The 14,871-nt window shown below is 40.8% G+C and overlaps 1 protein-coding gene across 8 annotated transcripts in view; it reads right to left on the bottom strand.

Moving 5' to 3' along the window:
- Nucleotides 1-581: 581 nt before the first annotated feature.
- Nucleotides 582-14,871, bottom strand: part of ZMYND11 (zinc finger MYND-type containing 11) — a 166,782-nt gene continuing 152,492 nt past the window's right edge. For all 8 annotated transcript variants that reach the window (XM_026652010.2, XM_026652009.2, XM_026652013.2 and 5 more), the window contains 3 exons: nt 8,923-9,195; nt 7,848-8,033; nt 582-2,924 (listed from right to left, as the gene is read on the bottom strand). In XM_026652010.2, coding sequence (XP_026507795.1) covers nt 2,802-2,924; nt 7,848-8,033; nt 8,923-9,195 — 582 coding nt within the window. In that variant the 3' untranslated portion in view covers nt 582-2,801. The remainder of the gene's footprint in view (nt 2,925-7,847; nt 8,034-8,922; nt 9,196-14,871) is intronic.

The raw sequence follows: 14,871 nt of genomic DNA, 5'->3' as shown, positions 1-14,871 counted from the left end.
TGTATATATCTAGTAATGGCCAGGAAAGAAGTGTGAGGTTGTTTCTCAACAGTATATTCTGGTTTCTGATATTCATTTAGTTACCAAACAATGAGGTCATAAACTCCTGGACTTCGACAGTCTGGTTACTCTGACATAACACATAGGGTGGCAGGTAGACAAACACACACTGATGACAGAAATGACTTTGATTCAGATACAGACCCTATCTTGCAACCTTAAACAGTGATTTTTCCAGTCACGCCTGGAAAATACAGATACCAGACAGTATTTTTTCATCCAAATGGAGGGATTTTCTTTGCCAATGTAGGGAGAGAGTATCCAGAAATAGCACTTCTGAAAAATCACTATCATTATTAATCAGACCCCTGAAACCATGGTCATGGGTAGTTTCCCCATTAAATAAGTACAACTACTGCCTATGTTACTATTAAATAAAAATAATTCAAAGGAGATTTTTCTTTTTAGTGGATAGATGTTCTTAAAGCTATTCCTAAAAGTAAAATACTAGGTTAAAGGGTATATTTTCTGTAAGAGGCCAGAATTAACATGGACACTTTCATCGAGCAGCAAGGTTTTTTTTAAATACATTTATTAACCAATGTTAACACATTAAATGACTCTATATATTGCTAGTCAGAGCAGCTTACAAAATGCCAGAATGCATCATAGAACTGGACAGCCACAATGAATAATTACAATGTGCATAGTGGCTAAGCTCAACACTTTAATATAGCTTTATGATTTGCAGAAAAATTAATTTTTAAATCATGATTCCTAAAACAATCAATTGTAATTTTACCTAAAACTTATACAAAACCAGGCCACAATTTTTTCATTTTTTTTTTAAACACACAGTTTTCACGCTGTAGTAACTTGGAAATGTGCAACCGTGTCAACAGAGACAAAAAAGCCAAAGTAACACGAATCTTACTTTCATGCAGCTATCAGTTAAATATTACATATTCTGGAATGATTTTACACCAAAAATATTTCCACAATAACTTGCTTTCATAGGGGTGGATCGAAGTTTTGGAACTCGTAAAGTAATCGAACAAGATTAATTTTTAGTTGTGATGTGTTTTACCGTCACAACACAGAGGCGACCAACGTTAATTACACAGTTATCAGGCAATAACAGTTTGTGGTAATTCAAGTTACCAACTAGTTACTATTGTTTCCAATCAACTTACCATATAGTTTTTTTCAACATATTGGGCATTAATTGGCAGTATCAAATCAATTAACTTGTATCACCACTGTAAGTAAAAAAGATCAGGATTTCAATGGCAGTTCACAGAAGACTTAGTTATACTTTAATCTTTACACTGACCCTGACAAATCCTAAAGAAAACTTTTTTGAAAGGCTTTCCTCCTGATTCTTCCGCTTCCATCGTTCCATCATGTAATTGCTTTCAATAAATATCAAAGATCTAAATAAATATTTACAAATTATTCCTCTAACTTCTCAAAAAATAGCTAGGATGATTAATGGGCATTTGACTCAGTCTAAGACCAACCTTTAAAAGAAACTAAAATGGTGAGACACTTTAAAAGAAAAGCTGTTTAAGTAAGCTTTACACCTATTTAAAAAATTGTCTCTGAATATGGATGCAATTCATATAACTATATATAAAACAAAACAAAAAAAAATCATTTTTCAACTATCGATCCATTCCTATTGGTAATGCTTCTTAATCCAGACATTCCGCAAAATACAGACTTTTTACAAATCACGGCATCTTTAGTACAAGAAAATTAACATGCATTATTCTTCATTCTGAGTACAGTGATGGAGCTCATTAATAGGCAATGACCCATTACTACAAACATAACGGCTTCTGTGAAACTTAAGTGCTATTTTTCCTTTTATTATTAAGTTGCAATGGAATAGGTGACACCGGATAATAGGCTGTCAAATGACCTTGGGTTGGGGGGCTTGGAGGGAGGGGGGAAGCATTAAAGGTATTTTTATGCCTCATCTATAATTCCATGTATGAATAAAGGTAGTTTTTTTTTTGGCTTTTCTTTTTCTTGTTACAAGCACTCATGTTAGGACAAGGATGAAATGTGCAAACTTTAAAATTTAAATATTCATTTTTCTCTAAGATCCAGCTCAGCAAAAATTACCCCAATCCCCTGTGATTTGAAACTACAAGATCAAAGCTAATATTTTGTTATAAAAGTTATATATTGAAAAGAAATAATGAAAAAAACACAATAGGGAAACATTTAAGAAAAAATAGGCAGGACTAGCACCTGCTGTGTCAACCCTGTTCCCTAAATTCAATCATATACCCACTGGTATAACCAATAGATAATGCCTTTAAACAGTAAAATTAAGCTGAACAAAACCAGCTCGCCAAGGTTAGGAAATAAATGTTACATCAAGGTAGTATGCTTTTTTTTCTGAAACAGTTCTATAGTTCTTACATTCAGATCTAACTTTTAAGTGTTCCTCTCATTAAGCTCATGTTGTTTTTCTTTTTAAATCTGTTGCTTTTAAAGATTAAAATCTCTGTAAAACCTAAAAATGTTTTAAAATGCAACAAATCCTCTATTTAAAATTATTTAAAGTAACCTGCTCCCACTGGTGTTAAATTCAGTAGACTGACAAAATTTTGGAGGAGCATTAAACAGAAGGTTGAAACTACTGTGCAAAATTTCTTTACGAAAATTGTTTAAAGGCTGGTGCAAAATGGGAAGCAAATTCTAAACAATTTTGGCTTCTTGGAAACAAAAACCGCTGTGTCTGAGAATAGCAATCATCGGGGTGGTTTTCTAGGGGAGGACTAAATCTTTCATCTTTTTCTGCGACAGGTACGTTTGTGTTCAGCATGCCAGTGTTCCTGCTGACACTTGATGGAACAGTAGGAAGTATTCCAGCAGCAATGGTACATAGCCTCCTCTTCACAGTTGTAGCACTGCAGAGAGAACAAACGGTACGGGATTACTATCACTCGTAGGATCAACCCTGACCAATACAAACTGTTTCTCACCTGCTCGTTTGTTTTCTGTCACTTGCTTGCCTCAGTACAGACTGTGGAGTATTCCTCTTTTAGTTAGGCAGGTGGCAGCCAAATGCAGGGGGAATTTTTCACCCCTGCTAGGTAAGGACTGCTCTTTCTTTCAGCAGATCCCCCGAGGAAGACTTCCATAGCTGCAAAGTAACAGGGTTAGCCTAGGCTCACACCTCATCGCCTGAATATACAGAGCTTAATTTTCCCAAAAAGTTTTAGGTAACTAAATGAAGTGGTCTCATTTGCAATGGTGCTTAGCACCCAGCAGCTCCTATTGAGAACTATGGAGACTCCATCACACCCACCTCTCAAGAACAATGTGAATGGGTGCTGAGCAGCTCTGAAAATCTGGCCACTTCGCTTAGGTTATGTCTACATTAGCACTTTTGTTGGTATAATTTATGTTGCTCAGGGCTGTGAAAAAACACCCCTCTGAGCGACATAAGTTACACTGACAGAAGCACCGGTGTGGACAGCGCTATGTCAGCAGGGGATGCTCTCCTGACGACATATTAAACCACCTCCAACAAGCAGCAGTACTTATGTCGACGGGAGAGCTCTTTCCCATCGGCATGGGTCGGCTACATGAGCGATCTTACCATGGCACAGCTGTACGATACCAATGTAGCTGTGCCACTATAAGCTTGCTAGTGTGGACATGGCCTAAGATTCCTTAATAGGAACTGGGGTCTTTTGCAAATCTTGCAGCTAGTATCTGAAGTCTGAGGGGAGGGGGAGTGGTCTCTTCCGGATGGGCATCAACAGTTATGTCACAAATCACAAAATAGAAGGAAAAAGTGATTTGTTTGTCTATTATTTGGTTGCAACCAATGGAGACTCTCGGGTTCTGAATAGAGGGCCAAGGACTAGAAGGCGGAGCCTAATACTAGAATAGGGGAGATGACTGAGATGGAGAACTGAAACTGGGAAAAGTGAAATCCCCATTAACTTTCACACTCCAGGCAGGTGGTTATAATGAGCAGATATTGAGGTGCGATAGACAGCATTTATTATGACAAAACCACCATTATAAGCATCTTAAGGCTGAATTCTGCATCAGCCACATTGACCCTGTAGAACTACATAATGAAGTGCCGTGATCACCAATGGTCTGCTGTTCCGTTCCTCAGCTGAGGCTTCTTTACCCTCCTCTGCTCAGGCTGAAGGACTTTCTTTATATGAAAAGGGAATTTCTGCTACTCAACACAGTGATAATGAATTGATTTACACAGCAATAACTTCCAGAGGCTCAAGTTTTCCTGCCTAGGCCCTTCAAGAAGGATGAACAGGGCTTCAGAATTCAAAGGATTTGGTTCTGAAAGATGAATATTTAGAATCTTGTGCCTTCAATTGCTTTCTACCTGAGTGTCAGGGCAGTGCTGCTTGTACTATTTTGTTCTAGTGCAACAGAGGTGTTAGATAACAGGAAAATAACTTGGCTGACAAGGAGACTGGGACCAGATCTGTTAACAAGTCACAGTCGCTAGATTTTATATTGTCCCCATCATTATAGTATCTGAGCACTTCAAAAGCATTAAATTTTATCCTCGCAGTATCCCTGTATGATAGGGAAGTACTATTAATAGGGGAGCTGCAGGTGCTCAGTATCTTTGAAAATCAGGCCCTGGAAGTCCCAAGTTGGGCACTCCCCCAAAATGTGAGGGAACATTTGAAAATCTAGACTGAGATGTCTATTGTAATGACAGAGAGTGGGAGAAGGAATACAGTGCATTCTCTGCACATGCAGCCACCAAGTCAAAGAATCAGGATTTAACTTTTCATGAAACTTCCTAGCTTCTTTTATGTCCCATATGGTTACAATATTTTTTAATAAGACGAAGGAAACAAACCCAATTGTTTTGAAGAACTACAGCTTACTAAAAGACAGACAGAAGAAAAAAATTTATATTGGCTAAGCCAAAAGCCAATAACCATCACCAATAAAGGAACTGCCCAAGCTGCAAGTGGAATCCCTTCCCTTTTCTTTTTATAACTCAGCTATAGAGAGTTTATCTGTAACAGCATTTTCAATTGAATATCCTTTGGAGATCCACATTCCTGGATTTCATAAAGCTGGCTGTCCAGGAGTCTCTAGGAGCCATTAGGAACAGCAGCTGAAAGGGAACATGGAACAGACGCATGTCTCTACATTACACAGAGCATGGGAGTCAGCCAAAGATCAGGTTCACAAGCTAAAATGGAGGGGGACAACTCAGATCCATATATGGAGAACCTGCTGCTCCTCTTACATATATCTTCCATAAGTCTCAGACATAAAGCTCCTATATCATCCTACGTGCAGATACCCAGAACAGAGGGAGCAAATTGCCAGCTTTAACTCTGAATCTGACTTTTCTAGATTATCCCACTGCATAATCTTATGACTGTTAACCTTGTCCTCCACCCCCTCCTATTGTTATCCATATTTTGCATCTTGTATTAGAGCGAAATTCTCTAATAGTGTAAATGAGTGAAAGTCCACTGAGTTGTGCTGATTTATACCACCAGAAAATTCAACCCATTAACAAGACTGTAAGCTCTTTGGGGCTGGGACCATGTCTCCCTGTGATTTGTAGAGCACTTAGCACAATGAGCCTGATCTTAATTGTGGTCTCTATTCGTAACCGAAATATAAATGTGTAATTAATAATAAAAGCTTTCCCTGGCTTCTGGCTATACATCACAAAAACATTAATAAGCAAAGCCACTAAAACTCATTTGGTATATGCTGATTATATGAAATTTCAGTAAGAAGGTATCCTTACTATAATAGCAGCACGCAGCAGTAGTATTGCACTTAAGCGTCTGTTGTTATTACCACTGGAGAAAAAAATCATTTTGAGGGGTTGCATATCTGGACCATTTCCAATGGTCTGAGGCTGAACATTGGCAGCCAGATTTATCAGGCTATATAAAAGTTTTTTCTAAATATGTGAGACAGGACTTGCCTGTAGGAACTGAAGGTAGCATTTGACGGACCTACTCCCGGGTCCCTAGATTTGTGTGCGACTGTCAAGAGTACTCTCTGGCACCAGAAAGGATAACGTGTAACTGCCTCACTTGGAGGTGGTGTGTGCACATGTCTGTGAGATGCAATGGAATGGGTACCAGTGCATTAATTAGCACTTCCTTTTGAATAAAGTTATCAAACATAACAAATCAGAATAAACTAGAATGATTCCAAGTTCTAATAGTGGCAGCCGGAGTGCAAATGTGCATCTATCATAAATTCTGCCCATGGGGGACACTTATACAGGTAAATAATTATCTGGGCTCTCAAGGGTACATCACCATTAGAGACTAAATCACACTCCATCAATAGATAAAAGCACTATACTGGTAGAACGATAGATAATTCTATGGGAGCTGTGTTGTTTGACATATTTGATTCCTCTTTAAAACCACCAACAATCTTTGATACTTAGGAAGGGATCTACTGTCCCTACTTGAAGTTTTCCTTTTCTCTTCTAAGGGATATAGTTTTCTTTTTACTGACTATCTTCAAACTACAAGAACAATAGACAGAACTAGTGATTTTGAATATAAACAAACAACCATTGTCAGTAGAAAGAAAAAAATCATTGATACTGGCTTGACATAGAGCTGGACACCGTGAGAGGAGGAGGAAGGACGGATGCGATGGCTGAGTGCTGGCATCCATTAAGTCTCCAAGATGAGAGTGCCACCTTGTGGTGAGGCAGTGAAAAGTCTCAGCCCTATATATTTGGCAAGATCTATGCAGGAAAGGTGTGTAGTAGATCTAAGGCCAAAGATTCTTTATTTTATAGATTGCTATCAAAATCCTAATGCCACATTTTAAACATTACATCTAGTCCACCTTTTGTCTGACGTTTAGCTGCATGCTCTCTCTCTCTCTCTCTCGCTCTAAATAGTCCATGTGTTAGAGTAGACCTTCTGTTCCTAATGACAATAACAAATTTTCCATCTATATCCTATTAGACATCTGCAGCACTACATGTTATTAATTATTTGTAATGCATTAGTAGCCAAAATTTGCTGGGTGCTGTACTGACATATAGAAAGATGTACTTCCAGCCCCAAGAAGCTTACAAACTAAAATGACAAAAGACAAAGCGTGGGGAAATGGGATACATGGGTGAGCTAGGTGCCCAGTTCCAGTTGATTTATTTAAGTGTAAATATATCCACTTTTTGCATATGCTGCATATGTTTTTAGGAGTGAAGGAGGGATGGGTGAAAGCTTGAGGAATATATTTTGGACAGTCATTCCATGTATTCATGGTACCATAGAAGGTGGTGTTGAGACATTTGTGAGAGAAGGAAACAAAAATTTGCATCATTGGCAGATGAATACAAATGGAGACAAGTTAGCTATACTTACTTATACTTATAGCTATCCTATACAAGTGGCTGCTTCATGCAGGGCTTGGAAAGCAAGACAATAAGTCTGAATTTAATGCATACATAGCATAATGGGGAGGTAGTGAAGTGGCTCAAAGGGACATGATTGTAGCCATAGGAAAAAAGGATTATTTTGGCAGCAACATTTTGATGGGCTGGAGAGGCTGGGGTTAGTTTCACATAGGCCTAAGAGGAGGAGACAGCAGAACTCAAAGTGGGAGATAACCAGAGTTTGGAGTAGAGATTTGGCAGTTAGGGTGGCAAGGAAAAGTAGAGGGAGAATGTGAAGGAAGAGGACAGGAGGAGGGGAGACTAGGATGACCCCAATGTTGATAGCTCAGGGAGAAAAGAGTGGTTAATGGTAATGGAGAAAACACATTCATGCTCCCTGCCGCCAGTACAAAACATTTTCAGTTATTCACTGGTAATAAATCCTGACACTTACCCACTGCTTCTTCTTGGTCTGGGAAATCAGCTGCTTGTGCTGACCTGCTAGTTTCTTAATTTCTTCTACAAACTCTTCTTTGCACTTCTCCTTTACCTGCTTACACTTTCTGTCCATCTCTCCTTGCATGTTGGCTACAGCTTTATTTACAGCCTGTCTTTTGTCCTCCTCCATCTCTGTACGCAGCTGGCATAAGGGAAGCAAGTCAAAAAGAAAGTCAGTGCGTATTTGTATTCTTTGGCTACCTCCAAATACCATTACCATAGTAGATGGAGGTCAAACAAAGCAGAATTTTCATTCTTGGAAAATGTAGACGCTTCCACTGCTTAAAAACAAATAAAAAACGGACCCCAGCAATTTAGCATCCAATACATAGGTCACAACCAAAACTTTACAGTAGTTCTACGCTGCAAGGCAACTCTGTAAAAGCAGCATCATAGAATTCCATGTGTATTGTGTCAATGACTCTAGATCAGATGTGCTCAGTTTACAAGGGAATTCTTTTTATTATTTTGTACAAATTTACAATAAGAGCAGATTGGACAAAACCCATGCAGAGAAACTTCACCAAGTATGAACAAACCACAATAGGTGGAAGAGTTCAAAGGGTAACACTTAAAGCTTCAATCTGACCCCAACTGTTTAATGCTCAAGATGGAATAACTGACAAAAGAATTATTTACTCAGTTTCACTTAAAGAGCCGATCAGAAACATCTGTATAATCCCACCGCATGGAATTGCACAGGTGAAGACTGAAGGCATAATTTAGAGTCAAATGATCTGGAAAAGTGCTACTGGGGTCAATTATAATGAATGAATGAAGACAGCTTGATTTTCAGATAGCAGGTTGCATTTGCGGGGATAGAAGCTAGAAAAAAACAACTATACTGAATAAACTAAGGACATTTGATATGGACTCTCTGAAATACAATAACCAATGCTGTTTTTACACAGTGTCTTTTGAAAGTTGCACTTTAAAAACTGATTTCCCCAAGAACGGATGACAGAAGACAACAATCTCCTCCCTCCCCAAACCACATGTGTACAGTTTGGGTTACTTGCGGTGAGGGCTACCTTTTCCACTGCTTCTCGTACAACTCTCTCGGTCTCTCTCTTGTGATCAGCCTTCATCCTGTCTTTGAAGTCATTAAAGATTTTGGTGTATTTGTCATGGCACATGTTCTGACACACTCCATCATTATTGGTCTGGGTGCTCCGATGCAGCATTTTTGGAGAAGAGGCACTTAACTTCTTGGTCTGTGTTGAGACTGAAACCTTTTCAATGGGCTGAGGCATTGTGGGAATTTCCTGGCTTGAACTTACTGCTTCAGTTTCAGGCTCTGGCTCCTACAGAGAAAGAGCAAAATTTCTAACCCTTATGTCCAGGACAGAACATAACTCTTAGCATCCAGAAAGAAGGATTCAAATACACTGAAGCTGGCAAAGTTTGGTGTACGTTAACATGCCCCTGTACTAGCCAAGACCCTGTTCCTGGAGGCTGCTCGGTGTGATGGAGGGCTGGAAGCGTTAGTCCGAGGCCAAGGCTCCAAAGGACATGACGAATCTCAGTATGTCATCCTTGCCATGCTCCTTTCTCAGCCAGCACTACCCATTTGGGGGTTACACTGCAGCCACACAAGCCCCTTAGTGAAGGGGTGGCTGCACCCTCTCTTCACTAACACCCTTTCAGAGGGATCCTAGATGTGGCCCCTTAAACCTGAGTTTATCCTGGTGGACCTTGGGCTAAATTGGGCCCAATAGGCTACTTTGCTATTTTATAAGATTTTGCTTACCTCACACGGCTACTGAGAGGATTAACTAATTGTTTCAAAAGCACTTTGAAAATGAGAGGCTAATCAGATGCCAAGTGTTACTAATAGTAACAGAACTAGACACAGATGACCATGAAAGCATTGTGCAGTTACATAATTATCCAGGGAAGAAATCGCAGTTACTGTAGAACTGAATTTAGCTTATAGTTTGTAACAGAATAATACTAGTGGTCCATGCTTTTTAAAATAGATATAATAATATTACCATATTACCCCCTCACTCCCACCCCCCAACCCAGGAACTGGAAGTGTTTAAAATCACACAAAAAAATCTGTTTCCTCTAAGAAAAGATTTTTTTAAAATTTTAATAATCACTTAATGCAGAATGGATAATTAACATATTCTCTGCAATGTCAAACCATCACTTATCACAATGTCTACCGCTTGGGCTATGCTTTGTGGTTGCCTAAATGACAAGTACAGAAATTATACCCATTAAAAGGTAGATCATGTATTCCCTTTTGCTACCAAGTGCTATTTAATATGTCAGCCTGATTAATTTCTTGGGGCTGCCCTTATCTGGTCGCCGATCCAGAGGCCTACATTAGGTCAAAGTGAATATTTACACAATTTACAGCATTCACTTGACAGAAAATACTGTAAAACTGCAAAACAGTCTATATTATAACCTCAGTGAGTAGGCACTGTTCTGAACCCGCTCTCAAAACATGCACTAGAGCCCTAACTCAACCCTTTTCTGGGGCTGCTTTTATTGACCCAAAAGGAACACTAATACAACATGAAGTTTGGCTCAAGTCTTCTCCCTAAACTAAAGGGAAGGATAAACAAAAATAGATCTGCAACTAGGGTTCTTGATTTCAAGAGGGCAAACTTAAAAAAATTAAGGGAATTAGTTAGGGAAGTAGACCGGACTGAAGAACTCAAGGATTCAAATATGGAAGAGACTTGGAATTAGTTTCAGCCAAAGTTGCAGAAATTATCTGAAGCCGGTATCCCAGCAAGGGGAAAAAATTCATAGAGAAGGTTGCAGACCAACCTGGATGAGCAAGCATCTCAAACAAATTATTGAGAGAAAACAGAAAGCCTACAAGGAATGGAAGATGGGATAGATCAGCAAGGAGAGCTACCTCTTGGAGTCCAGAAAGTGTAGGGGAAAAGTAAGAACTACCAAAAGCCAAGCAGACTTTGACCTTGAAAAGGAAATGAATACCAATAATAAAACGTTCCACAGCCATATAAATAAAAAGAAAACAAGAAAAGAAGAAGTGGGACCGCTAAGCACTGAGGATGAGGTGGAAATTTAAGATAATCTAGGCATGGCCCAACACCTAAGCGTATACTTTGCCTCAGTTTTTAATAAGGAGCTTAGGGACAGGAGCAGGAGTGCTACTGGAAACGAAGATATGGTAGTAGAAATTACCACATCAGAGATGGATGGCAAAGTCAAACAGTTTAATGGGACTAAATTGGGGGGGCCCGGATAATCTCCACCCAAGAACATTAAAGGAACTGGCACATGAAATTGCAAGCCCAATAGCAAGGATTTTTAATGAATCTGTAGACTCGGGGGTCATACCCTATGGCTAGAGCATTGCTACCCTACGGCTGGAGCAGTAAAAGTTGTTTTATCCAGCACTTCGCCAACTGGAAAGCTCTATAAACCGGCATTTCTGATCTTCATTGAAATTCCGGTTTATAGTCCTGTTGGGTTGGGCCGTAAGGGAGTTGGGGCATGAGAGGGGGTGCGGAGTGCAGGCTCTGGGAGGGAGTTTGGGTGCGGGAGGAGGCTTGGGGTGCAGGAGAAGGTACAGGGTGCCGGATCCGGGGGCCACTCATGTTGGGAGGCTCCCCAGAAGTGGTGAACTTTCCCAGCTGCTCCTAGGTGGAGAGCAGCAGGTGGCTCTGCGCGCTGCCTCCACCCGCAGGCGCCGCCCCTGCAGCTCCCATTGGCTGTGGTTCCCAGCCAATGGGAGCTGCAGAGCCAGCACTTGGGGCGGGGCAGGAGCAGCGCACAGAGCTGCCTGCCATGCCTCCGCCTAGGAGCAGCCGGGACAGGTCACCACTTGCAGGGAGTTGCCTGAGGTGAGGGGCCCCCGGACCCGGCCCCCCCCCCCCCCTCCCCGCCCCCCCCCCCACACACCCTCCCAGAGCCCGCACTCTGCACCCCCTGCCGAGCCCCAACCCCCAGCCCCTCAACCCCTCCCACACCCTCCCTCTTAGTTAACTGGCATTTTTCACTTACCAGCACCCCCAATTCCGCCAACATGCTGGATAAAACAGCTTACCTATTTTTAAGACGGGAGAAAAAAAGTGATCCGAGAAACTACAGGCCTGTTAGTTTGACCTCAATTGTACACAAGGTCGTAGAACAAATTTTGAAAAAGAAAGTAGTTAAGGACATGCAGGTAAATGGTAATTGGATAAAATACAACACGGTTTTACAAAATATAGATCATGCCAGACCAACCTGATCTCTTTCTTTGAGAAGATAACTGATTTTTTAGACAAAGGAAATGCAGTAGGTCTAATCTACCTGAATTTCAATAAGGCATTTGACACAGTTCCACATGGGAAGTTTAGTTAAACTGGAGAAGATGGGGATTAATATGAGAACTGAAAGGTGGATAAGCAACTGGCTAAAGTGGAGTCTACAATGGGTTATCCTGAAAGGTGAACTGTCAGTTCTACTACTTACCAATTCCTCAGTAACTAGCAGAACTCCTGAGGGATTGGTCTTGGGACTGATCTTATTTAACAGTTTTATTAATGACTTTGGCACAAAAAGTGGGAGTGTACTAATAACATTTGTGGATGACACAAAGTTGGGTTATATTGCCAATACGCAGGAAGACTGGAATACCATACAACAAGATCTGGACGACTGTGAAAACTGGACTAACAGAAATGGGATGAAATTTAATAGTTCAATAGCAAAGTCATGCACTCAGGAACTATAAGCCAGACTTATCAGTTGGAAGTGATAGAGGAGAAAAAAGACCTGGGTGTATTGGTTGATCACAGGATGACTGAGCTGCCAATGTGATGTGGCCATGAAAAAGGCTAATGTAATCTTAGGATGCATCAGGTGAGGTATTTCCAGTAGAGATAGGTAAGTATTAGTACTATTATACAAGGCACTGATGAGACCTGCTCTGGAATACCATGTACAGTTCTGGTCTCCTATGTAGAAGAAAGATGTTTTCAAACTGGAACAGGTGCAAAGAAGGGCTACAAGGATGATCAGAAGAATGGAAAACCTTCCTTATGAGAAGAGACTCAAAGAGCTTGGCTTGTTTAGCTTAACCAAACAAAGGCTGAGGGGAGATATGATTGCTCTTTATAAATACATCAGAAGGATAAATACCAGGGAGGGAGAGGAGTCATTTAAGTTAAGTGCCAATGTTGGCACAAGAACAAATGGATATAAACTGGCCATCAATAAGTTTAGGCTTGAAATTAGATGAAGGTTTCTAACCATCAGGGGAGTGAAGTTCTGGACCAGCCTTCCAAGGGGAACGGTGAGCGGAGAGGGAGGGGAGGAAGGGGAGGAAGGGGAGAATCTAACTAGCTTCAAGACTGAGCTTGATATGTTTATGGAGGGGGTGGCATGATGTAACTGCCTACAAGGGCATGTAGCTGATCTGTGATTTCTAGTAGTAAATATGTCCAACGGCCGTGATGGGACACTAGATGGGGAGGGCTCTGAGTTACTACAGAGAATGCTTTCCCAGGTGTCTGGCGGGTTAGTCTTGCCCAAATACTCAGGGTCCAACAGTTTGCCATATCTGGGGTCAGGAAGAAATTTCCCTCAGGTCAGATTGGCAGAGACGCTGGGTTTTTGGTTTTTTTTACTTCCTCTGCAGCCTGGGGCATGGGGCACTTGCAGGTTTAAACTAGTATAAATGGTGGAGTCTCTGTAACTTGAAGTCTTTAGATCACAATTTGAGGTTATGGTTTTATTACAGGAGTAGGTGGGTGAGGTTCTGTGGCCTGCAATGTGCAGAAGGTCAGACTTGATGATCATGATGGTTTCTTCTGGTCTTAAAGCCTATGAGTCTAAACTTGGTTGCTTCTAACGTCCCTAAATGAGGATTACTCAGTTACCATGCTGGCCCCTCTCTCTTTAGAGAGCCACTTCCACCTCCCTGTGACAATGTACCCCATAAGGCTTTATGGGGTGTGTGTGCTTATATGCATGTATGAAATAACTGGAATATGTTTTGTGCTGCCTGTAACATATCTCCATAAAAGTTATGGTCTACTATATCTATTCATCCTATTTGTACACATATATCATTTTCTACCTGAGGTTAAGAATATGGGCTGTATACTTGCTTGGTTTCTAAGTAAGCTTTGTGAGGCACTTAGTCAGTTTCTTTAGGAAGGAATTTGCAAGGTTAAGTACCTAATCAGGAAGCACTTGGGGAACAATGCATCTTGGAATGCTCCAATCCACATAAGAAGTCTTCCTGGAGATATACAAGATACCATGTGGAAAATGGCTTTGGCCTGTAAAGACTGAGTTATGCAGGGACATGTGACTTGCCCAGGTGACTCCAGAACTCCATCTTGGAGCTGGACTTTGCATAGGAGTGAGGAGGGGGGTCTCCACCCACAAGAGAAAGTCTATTTAAACCCATGGGAGACCCCTCCATTTTGTCTTCAGCTGGCTAAAGAAGGAGCCTCTCCATCCCCCAGAATACTGAAAGGAAACTGGAACAAAGGACAGTAACTACAGGGGGTGTAAGTGATTGCTGGACCCAGGCTACAAGGAGATTAGCCTGTAAAAGGGAGCATTCTGGAACTGGTGAGGATCTTATCTGTATTCAGTGTTTGATTAGACATAGATTTGCGCATTTTATTTTATTTTGCTTGGTGACTTACTTTGTTCTGTCTGTTACTACTTGGAACCACTTAAATCCTACTTTCTGTATTTAATAAAATCACTTTTTTCCTTATTAATTATCTCAGAGTATGTATTAATACCTGGGGGAGCAAACAACTGTGCATATATCTCTATCAGTGTTATAGAGGGCGAACAATTTATGAGTTTGCCCTGCATAAGCTTTATACAGGGTAAAACGGATTTATTTGGGTTTAGACCCCATTGGGAGTTGGGCATTTGAGTGCTAAAGACAAGCACACTTCTGTGAGCTGTTTTCAGGTAAACCTGCAGCTTTGGGGCAAGTAATTCAGACCTTGGGTCTGTGTTGGAGCAGACAGGAGTGT

The sequence above is a fragment of the Terrapene carolina genome, unplaced genomic scaffold (genome assembly GCF_002925995.2).
Source record: "Terrapene carolina triunguis isolate 2854851 unplaced genomic scaffold, T_m_triunguis-2.0 Scaffold111, whole genome shotgun sequence".
Taxonomy (NCBI): domain Eukaryota; kingdom Metazoa; phylum Chordata; order Testudines; family Emydidae; genus Terrapene; species Terrapene triunguis.
The sequence above is the reverse complement of the archived record's forward strand: the minus strand, read 5'-3'. Positions and strand labels throughout refer to the sequence as shown.